General features: G+C 30.7%; 1 protein-coding gene across 1 annotated transcript; it reads right to left on the bottom strand.

Annotated features, from left to right (window-relative positions):
* Positions 1-2,403: 2,403 nt before the first annotated feature.
* On the bottom strand, positions 2,404-4,737 carry LOC120089042 (cytochrome P450 81Q32-like). The gene is made up of 2 exons (XM_039046475.1): positions 3,829-4,737; positions 2,404-3,039 (listed from the first exon to the last, which is right to left on the bottom strand). Exons 1-2 carry the CDS (start codon positions 4,735-4,737, stop codon positions 2,404-2,406), a joined length of 1,545 nt encoding a protein of 514 aa, XP_038902403.1.
* Positions 4,738-17,407: the final 12,670 nt, after the last annotated feature.

Raw genomic sequence — 17,407 nt, 5'->3', positions numbered from 1 at the left:
ATTGTTATCCTGCAGTTATGGTAACAATATAAACACATAGTTATGTAAAATATAGTTAGTGTTCTGAAGTTGAGTTTGAATTTGAGTTTGCGGTTAAAATAAGTGGGATTTTCAATTGAGTCATAAGTTCTATATTGAGATTGAGAAAAATTTTGAGATAGGGTATATGCTATATTGGGTTTGTACTAAAAATAAGTGTGCGTGCGTTTTGGGGGGGGGAGGAGGGGCAGACGGGAAAGTGGGTTCAATAAACTTCATTTGAATTTGGATTGTCCAATTATGTTGACATTCTATCTAACCTTTGGTTTTAAAGTTGAATATGAGATTGAATAAACTTCATTTGAATTTGTTCATATTCTTATGTTGGGTTTAAAATTGGTAAAGGGTTAAACGTATAATTATGTTTAAGTTTACATTGTGTTTTAAGTTCTATATTAGGTTTGAGATTGAAATATGTAGATATGAGTTGGTTTGTTTCGATTATTAATGTTCTCAGTTGAGTTTTAAGTTCTATATTGTTGAGAATAATTTTTTAAGATGGGTATATGATATATTCAATATGTGGTAAAATAAGTGTGTGTGTGTGGGGTGGGTGTATATTGAGTTTGAGTTCAAAATGTGTAAATGCGGGTTGGTTTGAAGTTAAAGTGGATTTTAGTTGTTAATATTCTTATATTGGTTTTAAGTTGGTATAGGGGTAAATGTATAATTATGATTAAGTTTAAGTTGAGTTTTAAGTTCAATATTGAGTTTAGTTTGAAGTTAAAGGGGGAGTTGGTTTGTTTCAATTCATTAATGTTCTTACTTGAGTTTTAAATTCTATATTCATTTTGAGATTGGTATATGGTATATTGAGCATTACACTTAATTAAATTTGTATTTTGTAGGTATCTCGAGATTTATGTTGAAGATGCATCTCCCAACAAGCATAGTTAGGTTGCATAATTGTGTTTTATAGGTAGTTTGTTATCATGTAATGTTATTTTGAAGTTAAGGACTTGTGGATGTTATGTATTTTAGATGAATAGTATTGTTGAACTTTATGCTTTTCAATGGTACTGTGCTTTATTCTTATTGGCCTCCAATGAATGTTAGGTTGTATGTTTGATTTGATGAATCAAATTTTTAACTGGATTTATATTATTGAATTATTGTTAATCTTTCAAGAAAATGATTAGGCTAATAGTGAAAGTTGTTAATGACATTTGTTAGTGCCTTGCTTCTTAATTTACTATCAGAAAATTAGTTATTATCTAAATTGCATGAGCATACATTCAATTTGAAAGTTGTTTATATTATTGATTTAAATTTCTAGACTTACGCATAATGTTTATAATCTATGGATGTACTACTAATAATAGCTTAATGAAGTATGAAATGAAATCAATACCCTAGAACGAACTCTTGGATTTTCACACTTATTTTTAAAGATTCACAAACTCAAACTCGATTTCCAAACCATAGCTAAATTTGACACAATTCTAAAATAGATTGGCAAAACAGTTCATTTGATCCCCGAAGACGATATTCGGCCTCTTATGTCGTTTTATTTACTATAACTTGACCATTTGTGCTTGCGTGCTTGTTTAATTTATCAACATATATTATTCAGAATCGTTACCAACAGGACAAATAGAATAATTGTAAGTGGATTATGATGTACTAGACAATTAATACTTTAAATAAAGATTCAAATTAAATCCATGAATAAGAACAAGGGCATGCACACTTGTTGACAGATAAATTTGACATAATAAATGATAAATTTGATCTATATCAATTGTATAATTTACCCATCAACTAAATATAAAGCATTTTAATTGACTGATATATCAAACATAAAGTATATCAATTAACTAATACAATAAACATATATAAAGTATATAGGATATGTTATTGATTTACAATTGATACATAAAAAAAAATTGTTGCTAAATTTTTATATATATATATATATATATATATATTTTGCTACTCTTGCAACTTCCCGGGATAGAATCAATATTTACATTTCACTATAAAAATTCATATTTGGAAGATTTTTAATCACATGAGATGCACTTTTCCTTTTAGCTAATAAAGACTAATAATAAAATAAAAAATGTCATCAATTAATTAAATAGTCTCATTTAATAATCTCAACTAGATTCGACCAATATTCCAATACTACTCTTGACACTTGCATGAATTTATATATCCAAAGGAAATCTTTTTTTTTTTTTAAGTTTTAAAATAATTTAAGGATAAAATAAAACTATTTCACAAACTTCAAAAAAAAAAAAAAAAGCCAATTTTATTCGTTTACTTTACATGTATGGATGGATTCATTTGGTAATACATAGTAATTTAATTAGGGAAACTAAAAGTTACATTCTTTAGAGTTGCTATAGAAAATTCAAACTTTCAAATATTCTGGCTAGTCATTTCGCTAAGAACTGCTTTCATGATCAAGCGCGGCCTACACTTGGCCATTATTGGTTCAACTTTGGGCATTGTGAGCCCTTTACCTTCGCTCATATCAACCAATGACTTGCTTGTCCTTTTCCACTCAAAACACTGAATCAACGATGCCAAAGTCAAGCCAATAATGCGCTGCGCCATAGCCATGCCAGGACATGCTCTCCTACCCAAACCAAATGGCAATAGTTTGTATGAGTACTCAACTTCAGCCACATTTGCATGTCTTTCAGGCTTAAAACTGGTGGCATCTTCCCATAGATTGGGATCTCGATGTATAGCCCAAACATTAATCAATACAATAGTTTTACGTGGGATGTCATAGCCTCCTATTTTGCAGTCTTCGGATGCACAGTGTGGTACAAGCAAAGGACCAGGCGGACTTAGCCGCAGTGTCTCAGAGATTATTCCTTGTAGGTAACTTAAACTCGACAAATCAGCTTCATTCACCATACGCTCTTGTCCTATAGAACAATCTATCTCGGCTTTGGCCCTCTCTAACACGATTGGATTGTTAAGTAAATGAGACAGTGCCCATTCTAAGGTCACAGCAGTTGTGTCAATCCCTGCTATTAATATATCCTGCAAGAAACAATTAAGCCATTTGGTTAAAACACACTTTTGCACCATTAAGAACTTTAGGTTGTATTGAGAATACGATCAAAGTTCCATATTAGCTAGATAAAAAGATAATCATGTGTTTATAAGGGAAGATAACTATCTCCAATGATATGAAACCTTTGAGTGAAACCAAAATCAAAGCATTTAGGCCCAAAAAGTGAAAAGTATCATACGTCGTAGAAGATAATTTTAGACTCTACCATGAAAAATCTCATCAAAATTATTGTCATTTTTTATTACCTAATAACTTACTCTTTATAGTTTATAAAAAAAATTGATTCCTAGTTAGGAAATTTCAGAAACTATTTATTACTTATATGGAGTAAATTATTATAAAAATTTAAAAGTTCAAAAACTAAAAGGTCCCAATTGGATAAATATTTGGTTTTGGTTTTTTGTCTTTTAAAATTAAGCATATAAGCATACCACTTCCATCTATTAGTTTCTATGTTTTGTTATCTATATGTTAGGAGTGTTTTCAAAATCAAACAAAAAAAATAATAATACATTTTGTTTTTTAAAATTGGCTAAGAATTCAAATGTTTATATAGGAAATTTGAAAATTATGAGAAAGAAATTGTGAGAAAACAAACTTAATTTTTAAAAACAAAAAACTAAAAACCAAATGCAATGAACTAAGCTAAAGGATCAAATTGTTACTTTGGATGAACAAAATTGTTTAAATGTAAAAAAACAGAATAAATATGGGAAAATCGAACTTAGATGTTGTAATTAGAAAGAAAGATATACGTGTATGAGTCCTTTGATAACTTGGTCACTATAATATTCAAGATCGGTGTTTTGCAAGCGAAGTAAATGGTGAATCATATTGTTTCCTTCATCTTCTTGATTCCTAATCTCATCAACTAATCCTTGAAGAATTTCATCTGCTCTTCTTCCAAGTTTCATTATCCTTTTATTAAAACCAGTTGGATCAATCCAATTCCATAAGGGTATGAAGTCCTCTGGATTTGTTGATCCACTATGTGCCATAATTTGTGTCACCACCTCTCTAAATCTCTTGGAATATCCCTCATCCTCCAACACATTATTATTATTATTCTCTTCACAAAACTTTTTTCCACCCACCATTCTCATTACAATATTGAATGTAAGATCCAACAACATAGGCTTCAAATCCACGGCCCTAAACTTATCTTCCAAGGTATAACAATTACCACATAATTTACACAGTAAACGTTTGACTTCATCTTCTCGAGTTCTCAAGAACGAATTAACACGAGTCATCGAGAAAATCTCAAGGGTGCTAATTCGGCGGAGGTTTCGCCAATGTTCACCATAAGAGGAGACCGCCATGGTTATATTGTTGTATGCTAAGTATTTTCCAGTGTTCAAAGATGGTCGATTTGCGAGAATGATATCATTCTTTGTAAAACATTCTTGGACGACAGAGGGAGAAGATACGAGCACGATGAGACGGGAACCGAATTTGAGAGAGAAAACATGGCCATACTTTTGAGAGAGATTTTGAAATGTTTGGTGGACAGGATGTTTGAGAAGATGGAGATGGCCTATGAATGGAAGACAGAAGAGTGGGGTTGGTGGGAGGTTTAAGCGATTAGGTTTAAGTAAAGAGGTGTAACCAAGTAGAAGACAAACGAGAGAGAGCAAAATGCAAAACAAGATATCAAAATCCATGTTTTTTACTTGCTTTTGATAATCCAACTTCAATCTTCTCTGCCTCTAATATATATATCCCATGATAATGATATGAAGGTAAGAAGGAAAGAAAATAAGAGCAATAATAATAATATAAAACTATACATTAAAGTCAAACTGTATATATATTAAAAAAGACTTTCTCTTCCAATAAAATTTGATATTTAATCTCTTAGCAAAAAATTCATGTTGCAAGAAGAAAAATTGGTTAAAATATAATTTGATTTTTTCAATTCTCAAGTTATATTAAAGGGTGAATTTTAAGAAGTGCCTATAAGGGTACTTAAAACTTTAAAAACGTGGACTATTTTATACTTAATAGGACTCTAAAGTTTCAGTTGTGCATGTGTGTGTTATTTTCTTTTTGTCTAATGAGGTTGAGAATTTGAAAAAATGTTAAATAACTCGACCATCTATTAGACACAATAATAAAATTTAAGAATCTCTATTGGATTTGAAATTGAAAATTTGAGGATTTATTAAACAATTTTAAAGTTGAGAGACTAAATAAACACGAACCTAAAATTTAAGGATATCAAGCATTTTTTAGATACAAAACTTAAAAGTATATGTATGAGCATGTAATTATTTTTTTAAAATGAAATTGATCTAAATCATATAATGAAGATTTATACATATAATAGAAAATTCATGGTGAATGAATGATTTTCACAGTTTGATTTGAACATAAGGGTATACATTAACGTCTCTTCTAATAACCATTTGATTTCTAGTTTTTAAAAATAAAATCTATTACACCCTTTTTAATTAAATTTTTTTATTATGTTTTCTACTTTTTATTAGTATTTCAAAAAATCAAGTCAAATTTAGAAAACTAAAAAAGTAGTTTTTTAAAAATTTGTTTTTGTTTTCTTGAATTTGGCTAAGAATTCAATGACTGTACTTAAGAAAGATCTAAGTCATTCATTACAATAGTCCAAGGGTAACCGTCGGCAAAGGCTTAAAACATTGTCGGAAAAACTTATCCCAATGGTCAAACAATCGTTGGCAAAGCATCGTTGGGAAAACCTTCCCCGACCCAAAAAAGCCTTATCGTAGGGAAAAAAAGATCTCTCGACGGATCAAGGATGGGCTTTCTATCGAGCATAAATAAACCGTCGGGATTGTTCATTTCTCCTCATGGTGATAAGAAATCACAATCGTCGAGAGAAGTTAGCCTATGTCAACGGCTCGTTTTCGACGTCGGGATAAGTCATTTTTCCTGACGGTAGGAATAAATTTCAACCATCGAGATAAGTCAGCTTATGCCGACAGTTCATTTTGTCGTGGGGATATGGTTACTTATCTCGACGCTTGCTCTACGATGCTTCCATTCACAAAAGTTATCGTGGAACTATTTTATTGTGAAATTACACTTTTTCCAACCCCTACATTGTTGGGAGATAGTTTTATACTGATGGTAACCTATTTTAGCGTCGGAAAAAGCTAATAACTTTTTTCTTTATTTACTATATTTTAGATCTTTTTTTTTTTTAAACAAATATCATACCTGTTTGAATCTTACAAATATCAAATAAACTAAAATAAAAATTTTCAAAATTAATTAGATGTCTACAATCGAAAATGATATCTAGAAAACATGTTTAAATCTTAATAATTTTTCAATTACAACTACTAATACCATTTGTCTTAAATATAAAGATAACATCCACAAATTCTTAACTCCGAAATAATATTACATAACAACAAACTACTTATAAAACACAATTCTACAAACTAATTAAGCTTGTCGGGAGATGCATCTTCAACATAAATCTTGAGATACTTATAAAATATAAATTCAAATAAGTTTAATACTCAATATACCATATACCAATCTCAAAAATGAATGTAGAACTTAAAACTCAACTAAGAACATTAATGAATTGAAACAAACCAACTCAAATTTACATATTTCAATCTAATACTCAATATTGAACTAAAAACCCAACTTAAATTTAATCATAATTATACATTTACCCCTATATCAACTTTAAACCAATATAAGAACATTAACAAATAAAACTCACTTGAGCTTCAAACCAACCCGCTCAACATATAAATAACATCCTCTATCAGTATATAACTTAAAACTCAAGCTTAAACATACCCCCCCCCCCCCAAACTTATTGTAACCCATCTCAAAATTATTCTCAATCTCAATATAGAACTTAAAACTCAACTGAGAATATTAAGAATTGAAACAAACCAACTCATATCTACATATTCCATTCTCAAACACAATATAAAACTTAAAACTCAACATAAACTTGAACATAATTGTACATTTAGAACTTAAAACTCAACCGAAAACCCCACTTAATTTAACTGAAAACCTCACTTGTGTTAACTTAAAACCGCACTTATTTTAATCACAAACTCAACTTCAGAACATTAACTATACTTTACATAAGTATACGTTTATGTTGTTAACATAATTGCAGGATAACAACATACACAGCCTTCTAATTAGTTTACTACAAAAGTTGAAGAGCTCTTACCTAGTTCGATTTATCTTTCACGAGCTGTAAGATCATAGCTTTCAGATCATCCATCTCAGTTTGTCTTCTTTCTTTTCTAGTTCGTCCAATCTAACCAATCTAGTCTTTAAGGATTCTATCTCTTGTTGTTGCTCATCTATAACTTTTGAGGAGGATGCATTGGACAATGATTTATTTATTTTTATTTTTTACACTTTGGTGTTCTACCAAGGCCCACTCCTATGTCCAACACCTACTCGCATATATCTTCTTCTTATATTGGTTTAGACCCTTCCTGGCTGGAGGCTTCTTTCAACTCGACCATTTGACTCTATATAAAAAATTATGACTAATAATTGTATGAAAATTGTACATAAATAAACATATGCATCATTAGCAGCTTGATTAACAAACGAGTTATCACTCTTAGATTGTGTACACTTAAATAAGTCTACTAAGTGATTGTTTGACTGGTGAGTTCTTTCTATAAAACATATCACACAAAAGATATTAATAATAATTTCTTAGAAATAAAATATAGAAATATTTTTATTTCTACCATGGATTCTCGTATGGGTATGAAAATTTTAGAACTAGCTATACGAGTGAACTTTAAAACTGACTGGTTCTTTTGATTAGTCTTTGCTACTTTCTAAGAAAAAGAAAAATGAAGAGAAAAAGAGTAATTGAAATGTAAGTAAACCAAAATAAACACAAATCTTTTTAGGGCTAATAATTAAGTGCATATGAACATTTTAAAAGAATTGCAAATATAGTAACATCTATCAGTGATAGACTCCAAAAATTTAATTTAAACTTTACTATACCTGCAAATCCTTTTATGTCATGTTATATCTACTAACATTTTGGATCTGATTCCTATATTTGCCATTACCCATCTTAAAAAGTAAATGGGAGAGAACAGGAACTCCATGAGCTCGCAGATAATTTTAGGACATTCGATATGCCTGTTTATAACTGTCATTCACAATTACTATTTTTTAGCCTAATCAAACATAGCGTAGGAATTTTAATCTTGACCATTTTTTTAGAGGAAATGCTCAGATTAACAAATACTTTATAGTTACTAAAGCTACTCAATAATTAGGAAAATTGCACTAGATAGAAAATATATATATAAGGGTATTTGTAAATATAGCCATTGTTTCCTAAAATTATAAATATAAGTAGAAAAAAAAACATGATTCCCAATTTTTTAGTTTTATGATTTTATCCTCATTTGTATATGAACAAGTGTATTTGATATACTTTATATTATATTAGTAATCAGTCAACTTATATACTTTATATTTGGTATATCAATAAAATGATATATTTTATATAAATAATGTCATTTATACAACTGATATATTGCGACTTTAATTATGTTATTATAACATTTCAAGTTCCAAATAAATTGGGGTTAATTATCTTAAATTATTGGACTTTAATTTCCTTTATTTTAAGGATTATGGAGCCAACTTAAAACGATTGAGCAAATAATTAATTTTATAAGGTTTTAAATTGATTTTAATATTTGAAAGGATTTAGTTTTTATCAAATTTATGGATTTTATGCCTTTTGTAGAAAATAACAAGTTTTTTATGTGGTTTTTTATTGGGTTTTTGGAAATTGAAAGGTCCAATGGCATTATCGTAACTATTGAACAGTGGCATTTTTTCAATTATCTCTTCTTCTTCAAAAATAGGGCAGTATTTTGTGTAACTTTTTTTTGGGAGAGCAGGGCAGCCGGAAAAACCAAAAGAAAAAAACGGAGAGCAGCCACTTGGGGAGCCGTTTGGACTGGTGTAGCCGATCAGGTGAGCAAGGCAGAGGCACTGTGAGTTAGTGGTTGAGGTCGTGCGACATCGTGCAACCGCGTGTGTCCACGACGATCGGAGCGTGGGTGTCCACACTAGTGCTCGGTCTGGTCTGAGCAGTCTTTAGGTTCTGGTGGGTTCCGGTTCAGCGAGGGTTCGCCGGTCAAAGGCGGGTAGCACATTGTTTTAGGTTGTTTTGCAGCGAGTTGTTCTCAGATTTCAAAGTCTCATTTGTGTGCGGATCTCTCAGTATCAGTGGATACAAAAATTACAGATTGGTGATTTCGTTGATTATTTGTAATTTGTAAAATTCCTTTATTGCTCATTAATAAATTAATTCAAGCTGGTTCTCAAAGTGGATGTAGACTAAACTGATCGAACCACTATATATCTTGGTGTTCTTTACTGCTTTTGATTTATTTTTTCTGATTGTTTGCATTCTATTTGGCCATCTAAGTTAGGTTCAGTAACTCTCACACCTTTTAATTTCGACCTTTAGAGCGTAAATTAAGGTAAATTGAGAAGCTAATTGATTTAATAATATGATAGAATATTTGAAGATTTTGGAGATATTGTGATAAAATATTTTATTTATCTTTTTAAAACGTGAAAAAAAAAATTGAAAGAATTCGTATATTTGAAATTAAGAAAGAATGAAAAGAGGTAAGAAATCGGAAGAAAGACACCAGTTCGGTTTTTCAGCGATAACTTCCACAAAATTATTGATTGCCAAAGTTTAAACTGTTGGATCGTGCTGAAATTTGATCAATCTGTTTGTGATATATAGTGTCTCATTTTGAATGGTTAGATTGTTGTTTGAAGCTCTGGTTTGTCTGTAATCGCTGCTAAAAAGAATATGTAAAATTGGGAACCCTCCTTCTCTCCCACTCTCGCAAACCCTCCTCGTGCATGACCCTCATTATTAGCCACTAGCCTAAATAATTTATGTCATTTAACAGCAACGTCTGCTGCCCGTCTATGGTTGTCATCGCCACCACCGCCTCTAGCACCATTGTCGTTGGAATTGATATTTTGGATAACTTATTTGGTGTTTTATGGGTTTTCTTGAAAGATCTTCAATACCCATCAAATTTTGGTTATTGGCTTATCCATATTGTTTTGATGTTTGAAATTGGGTTTTATAGACTCACAAGGTTCTCTCTTACAAGATTAAAATTGTTCAGCATCCTTTTTTTGTAAAGTTTGAGGTCTTTGTTGAAAATTTTTGGATACCCACTAATTGTAATCTTTGGAGGTTGGATTAGAAGATCTAAAGCTATTGTCCATTAGAGTTAAAGGTTGATTTTGGTGCTATAGTTGTTAAATTGTGTTAGTTTTGAAGCTTTAAAGTGGTTTTAGATCACACCACATGTTGGGTGAGTTGTTTGGAGACATTTGGGTTAAATTGTGATTGGAATTGTGCCATAAACGGTTGGTTTAATTTTTGTTTATGTTTTTTTATTTATTCAAGAATCAAGGTTTTGCGAAGTTGAATTGCTAACTCGTGGGTTGCATCAAGCCACACTTTGGATAAATTGTTCGGGCGTGTTTTAGTTAGTTTCGTGTTTGAAATTAGGCCATAATGTTGAAATTAAAATTGGTTAATGTTTTAAGGATCGATTCAAGAATTTAGTCATGGATAATGAGAAGTTTGATTCACTAGTTACTTGGGCTTAAATTTGAGGTAAGGCAAGCCAGTCGTTCCCCTTTGCATGATAATAAAAATACCTTTTTCATGTATGTATGTGTCCCATGAGGACTAGAGAAGTTTATATGTTCCACCAAAGGTAGGCATCTAGAGGACATAGATGCCTAGCCTGACTCCAGTAGTGGGGTTACTTACTGAGTATTTTATACTTATTATTGCTCATGTTGTTGTTTCAAGTAAAGGTAGAGATGCACCGGCGACAGACAAGCGGAATCCATGATCGAGTCGTTGGGACCAATTTTATACTTCTGTTCATGATATTTAGATTTCTTTTCATGTATTTTTTTTTTCTTTTAGTATAGATGTTTGAAACTTACTATTAAGATTTATTTTCAAACCTATTTATTATCATTTATGATTTATGGGTACCCTATCGTCTGTTTTTAATATCTGAATTTAATGAAGGTCTTTTGAGTTCAACACGTTTATTTAGCATTTATTTCACTATAAAAATGGTGTCGTGTTAAGTTTCATGCATGCATGTGTTTAGTAACGGCCTAACTTGAGTCTTAGGAGGTCGAGTCATCAAGTTTTTCACGTATGTATGTGTCCCATGAGGACTAGAGAAGTTTATATGTTCCACCAGAGGTAGGTATCTAGAGGACATAAATGCCTAGCCTGACCCCAGTAGTGGGGTTACTTACTGAGTATTTTATATTTATTCTTTCTCATGTTGTTGTTTCAGGTAGAGGTAGAGATGCACCGACGATTGACAAGCAGAATCCATGATCGAGCCATTGGGACCAGTTTTATGTTTCCGCTCATGATATTTAGATTTCTTTTCATTTTTTTTTTTTTTTTTTTTACTTTTAGTATGGATGTTTGAAACTTACTATTAAGATTTGTTTTCATTTATTATCATTTATGATTTATGGGTACGTCTTTTTTAATATCTGAATTTAATGAAGGTCTTTTGAGTTCAACGCATTTATGTAGCATTTATTTTACTATAAAAAGGGTGTCATGTCAAGTTTCATGCATGCATGTGTTTAGTAACTGTCTAACTTGAGTCCCAAGAGGTCAAGTCGATACATTAGTTATCAGTACTTCTTAAAAATACATTTCTTCAAGTATATCACTAACATATCAAAACATTTTCAAAATTCAATTTCAAGTATAGCATTGGTGCATCAATAGTTTATCATTATTCATTCAAAATTGTTATTAATATAACGGATTGAACCATTATAAGTTGATTATAATGTATTAGAATAATAATATGGGTTATTTTCAAATTTAGGAAAATGGACAAAAATATTTACAAATATACTAAAATATCACAGTCTATCTGCGATAGACCACGATAGACTATTGCCTATATCTGTGATGACACAGATAGACAAAGATAATAGTCTATCACGATTCTATCGCAAATAGACTGTGATGTTTTATTATTATTTGTTAATATTTTCAGCAGTTTTGTCATTTAAAATAATTTTCCTAATAATATTCTATAACTGGTGAATAAAGATTGAAATTAATTCCATGAATATAGTAAATGAACAAACACTTCTTGACTGATAAATGTGGTTTATGAATGATAAATTTGTTATATCTATTGTATAACTTATATACTTTATATTTGGTATATTAATCAAAGTACACAAATAATAGTTATAAAAAAAATCCACAAATAATAGCAAATATGCAAGCAATTTTTGACTGATAAACACAATTATCTAAATGGTAATTTTGATATATTGACTGTATAACTTATATACTTTATGTTTGATATATTAGCCAATTGCCATACCAAATATAAAGTATATCAAATGATTGATATACCTGATATAAAGTATATAAAAAATATTATTAATATACATGCTGATACACCAATAAAGATAAAATTGGAATAATTAAAAATGAGAATCTGCTTCATGTGTTTTTTTTCTTTTACTATATTTACAAATTTTGAAAAAATAAGGCTAAATTTGTAAAGTTAAGATTTTTTTTTTTTTTTTTTTTTGGCTATTCTTGCACGTTCCCCTAACCATCAATGTCAACAATCTCTTGCTTGAATGACAAATGTTTTAGTATTAATTATGTTACTTTGTTCTTTAGTCCACAACTCAAGGTTATTTGATCACATGACCGACTTTGTTTAATTAATCAATTATCTAATTAGTAATAATCTTTGTCCATTACATTTTTAAAATCTCCTATCTATTCAAATGTCATTAGCAGTTGGTGTATTTCTTGCCATTGTCAAGAAGCCTCTAGGAAACCTCCTTGATTTCAAATTTTTTTCCCTTTTTTTAAAAAAAAAAAAAAAAAATTATTGACTGGCTTTATTTTGAATAATGAAAATTGGAATGCAGTCAAGTTTTTATTTAATTTGCAAATTGAGAAAAAAAAATCCCATCTAAGATATTCATCCCACCATTGGACTAAATATATATTTATAAAATCATTGGTTGTTTTTGGTGACAAAGCACCCATAATAAAGAATTTGGATTGAGAGACAAGTTATTTACATGGTGAAAAATATGTTAAAAAATGGTTATTTACAAGACTTACGAAAAGAAAAATAATTAAAATTCACGAATCAACTCAATTATATATATAATTGTTTTGTATATTTATTTATTTATTATGTTTTAGTTCAATATGTGTGGGTGGTGGGTGGTGGGTGGAGATTGTAGTATGTGAATCAGTCAGCTGATACACCGAACTCAAATATATCAATTATTATTGTTATTATTATAAATTTTCATTCATTTTTATTGTTTTTAATCTTTCTGTTTATACTTATATAGAAATATTGAGTATATTAGTCTGAATAATGTATATGAAATTTAAAGTAAATCAATTGAGCAAAGTATATACAAAATATTAAACATGCCAATTGTGTAACTGATATATATCAGTTTAATGTAGGAGTCAGTTTTGATAACTATTTGGGACCCATTTGATAATCAATTCATTTATATATTTTTTGTCCCGTTTGGTAACTATTTTGTTTTTTTGTTTTTGTTTTTCAAAATTAAGTATAAACATCACTTCCACTTCCAAATTTACTCATGGTTTAAAATACCAAGCTAAAATTCGAAAATTTTTAAAAGGTATTTTTGTTTTTGAAATTTGGCTAAGAATCCAATCATTATACTTAAGAAAAATATCATTATAGAAAATTGTCTTAATTTTTAAAAATTAAAAATAAAAAAACGAAATAGTCATAAGAAATCTACTACTTGATACAGTATCATAATTATCCGACATATAGCAAATAGACATGTAATCGACTGTGACAAGCATGCTAACAACTAATTGCATTTTGTGCACTTTGTCAATACTCCATTTGAGGGTAGATTCTTTGCTTTCAATGCATTTCTAAATGATAAACAATTTGTTATAACCTATATTCGAGTCCCCATTTCTATTGCCCGTTTGGTAATTATCTGTTAATATTCCTACATATATGTAAAAAATATTAAAAAAAAAAAAAGAAAACTAAAACCAATAATAACTAAATTTCTATGCCCCATTTGAAACTATTTGGTTTTTATTTTTGAAAATTAAGTATATTTCTTCTCAATTTTTTATCGGTTCAAATCTTTATTAAGTAAAAGAGTTTAATTTTTATTTGAATTCCAAATTCCAAAAACAAGGTTTATATAATCTATAGGTCCCGTTTGATAACTATTTGGTTTTTGTTTTTGTTTTCGAAAATTAAGCCTATAGATACTACTTCCGCCTCTAATTTTATTAATTTGTTATCTACTTTTTACCCATGGTTTATAAAACCAAACCAGAAAACTAAAAAAAGTATCTTTTAGATGCAATTTTGTAACTATTTCGTTTTTTTTTTTTTTTGTCTTTGAAAATTAAGCATATTTCGTCTCAATTTCTTACAGTGATTTGTATTTTTTTAAGTACAATGGTTGAATTCTTAGTCAATTTTCAAAAACAAAAACAAGTTTTTAAAATTTACCTTTTTTAGTTTTCAAAAATTGACTTCTTTTTTTAAACCATTGATAAAAGCTAGATAACAAAGAAAGAAATTTCTAAATGATGTTCAACCATTTATCACCATCCTATACTAACTTGGTAAGAACATCCACCATCGGACTAAAAAGAAGGGTGAAATAGAATCACCATGCCTAAGACTTAAACGTGTTATACGAATATATGAAGAATATAAGCTCATACATCAACATCAAGAAGCTATTTCACATTTCTTTAATCTTTACAGTTAGTTATTGTAACTACTTGTATCAGAAATTAGTATATAAACTCATCATATAGAAATTTTAGATAGCAACAACAAAAACAACAATATATACATAGTTTCAAGAAAATCTTGAAAAAATCTGTAAAGGAAAGGGTCTGTGAGTTAGCTTCTTAATAAAACTCTCTTCTTCCCGTGAACATAGGCTTTCATAGCCGAACCACGTACATCGCAGTGTAAATTTCTTCTTCTCTTCTCATCGTCTACAAGATCGCTCATCATTTACCTTTTTTCTTCATATCGTCTAGAAGAACAAACGATCATCTACCTTTCTTCCAGTAATCATCTACACGATTGCACGATTGTCTACCTTTCTTCCAGCAATCGTCTACACGATTACATGATCGTCTACCTCTTTTCTTCTGCCATCGTCTACCCGACTGCAAGCATCTTCATCATATACTCATAAACAATCGTACAGATTAAATAAAAGGCATTAGGATTAGAAGAAAGAAAAGAATATAGAAAGGCAGAGAACGAGAGAATCTAAAAGTTAGAGAGAGAAAGAAATTTTGTTTTGCATTAATCACCCATCAGAAATCAAAAGTCTTTTTCATTTTCATCAGACAAAAATCAGTGGGATCAACCACGTGTAAGCCATCAGTTGGAAAATCATGGGCACTTCTCAACAAAGTTTTCTACCAATCAAAGAAATTTGGGGCAAAGATCAGGGCCTCTCAAATTAGATCAAGGTAAAGGGCTTCATTTTATTCTTCATCATTTGGGCTAATTAGCTTTTCTTTTGCAGAAACAGGCCCAATGAAGTGGTAGTAGGCCAACAAAGTGGTATCAGAGCAACTAGACATTCAAGATCTCAATTCTCACTACAAAAAATCTGACTTCTCCCGACGTCACAATTCGTCGAAAAAGTATGAAAAATGCGTCGGGAGAGCCTCTCCCGACGAATAAAGGATCATCGGGAGTTTGGTCGGGAGAAACCGTCGAGAGAGGAACTCCCGACACACTTTAAAATGGTGTTGGGAGTTAGTTAGGGAACTTCTGACGCCCTATATGTGCATCTGGAGTTCCCCGACTAACTCTCGACGCCCTATATGTGCGTCGGGAGTTCCCCGACTAACTCCTGACGCACTTTAAAACGGCGTCGGGAGTTCCCGAACTCTCGACGGTTGTTCTAAATGTCTAGAGTTCCATAACTCCTGACGCAGTAATATATGCGTGGGGAGTTCAATCATTAGTTGAAAATTGTCTATTGAATATTTTTAATCTATCGTTTGTAATTTTTTAAAATTTGATCTGAATAACCTGTAAAACATAATAAACCAAATAAAGATTCACATAATTAAACAACGAAAATGAAGTTCATATTATAACAAGTAAATAAAAAATTACAATATCCAAACGAAATCGATACTATAAGTTCATAAACATTGATATCACAAATACATAAAAGAAATAAAATAAAAAAAAACGTCTAGAACACGTCTGGAACACAGCATCTTCAACAATTATCCCAGCACATCTCCGAACAGCATTCTACAATAAAACAAAAACATTCAAATGTTATATCGGTAAACATCCACAATACGTTCAAACTTCAATACGGTTGGTAATGAAACTCTACCACCCCCCATGACAAACATGTAACCTCTCGAATATCAAAAACACACAAAACGAGTAAACAATGACCAACACATATAAAACTCAAACTTTGTCCCCAAAATGGTTTAACCCAATCTCAACCCACTCCCCAACAACACATTAAACTTCGTAAACATTCATAAACACACAAGAACTCCAAATTCAAGGACAAGACGGGTGTAATGAAACTGTACCCACCCCCCACGACAAACATGGAAACTCTCGAACATAAAAAACATACAAAATGAGTAAACAATGACCAACACATATAAAACTCAAACTTTGTCCTCAAAATAGTTTAACCCAATCTCAACCCATCCCCAACAACACATTAAACTTTTTAAACATTCATAAACACACAAGAACTCCGAGTTCAAGGATAAGACGAGTGTAATGAATCTCTACCCGCCCCCTACGACAAACATGGAACCTCCCGAACATAAAAAACACACAAAATGAGCAAACAATGACCAACTCATATAAAACTCAAACTTTGTCTCCAAAATGGTTTAACCCAATCTCAACCCCCTCCCCTCCCCACCACAACACATTAAACTTCGTAAACATTCATAAATACACAAGAACTCCAAGCTCAAGGACAAGACGGGTGTAATGAAACTCTACCCACCCCCCACGACAAACATGGAACCTCCGGAACATCAAAAATACATAAAACGAGTAAACAAGGACCAACACACATAAAACTCAATCTTTATCCACAAAATGGTTTAACCCAATCTCAACCCACCTCCCAACAACACATTAAACTTTGTAAACATTCATAAACACACAAGAACTCCGAGTTCAAGGACAA

This window comes from Benincasa hispida, chromosome 10, assembly GCF_009727055.1.
Source record: "Benincasa hispida cultivar B227 chromosome 10, ASM972705v1, whole genome shotgun sequence".
Lineage (NCBI taxonomy): Eukaryota > Viridiplantae > Streptophyta > Magnoliopsida > Cucurbitales > Cucurbitaceae > Benincasa > Benincasa hispida.
Note: the sequence above shows the minus strand (reverse complement) of the source record. Positions and strands in the feature narration are given on the sequence as shown.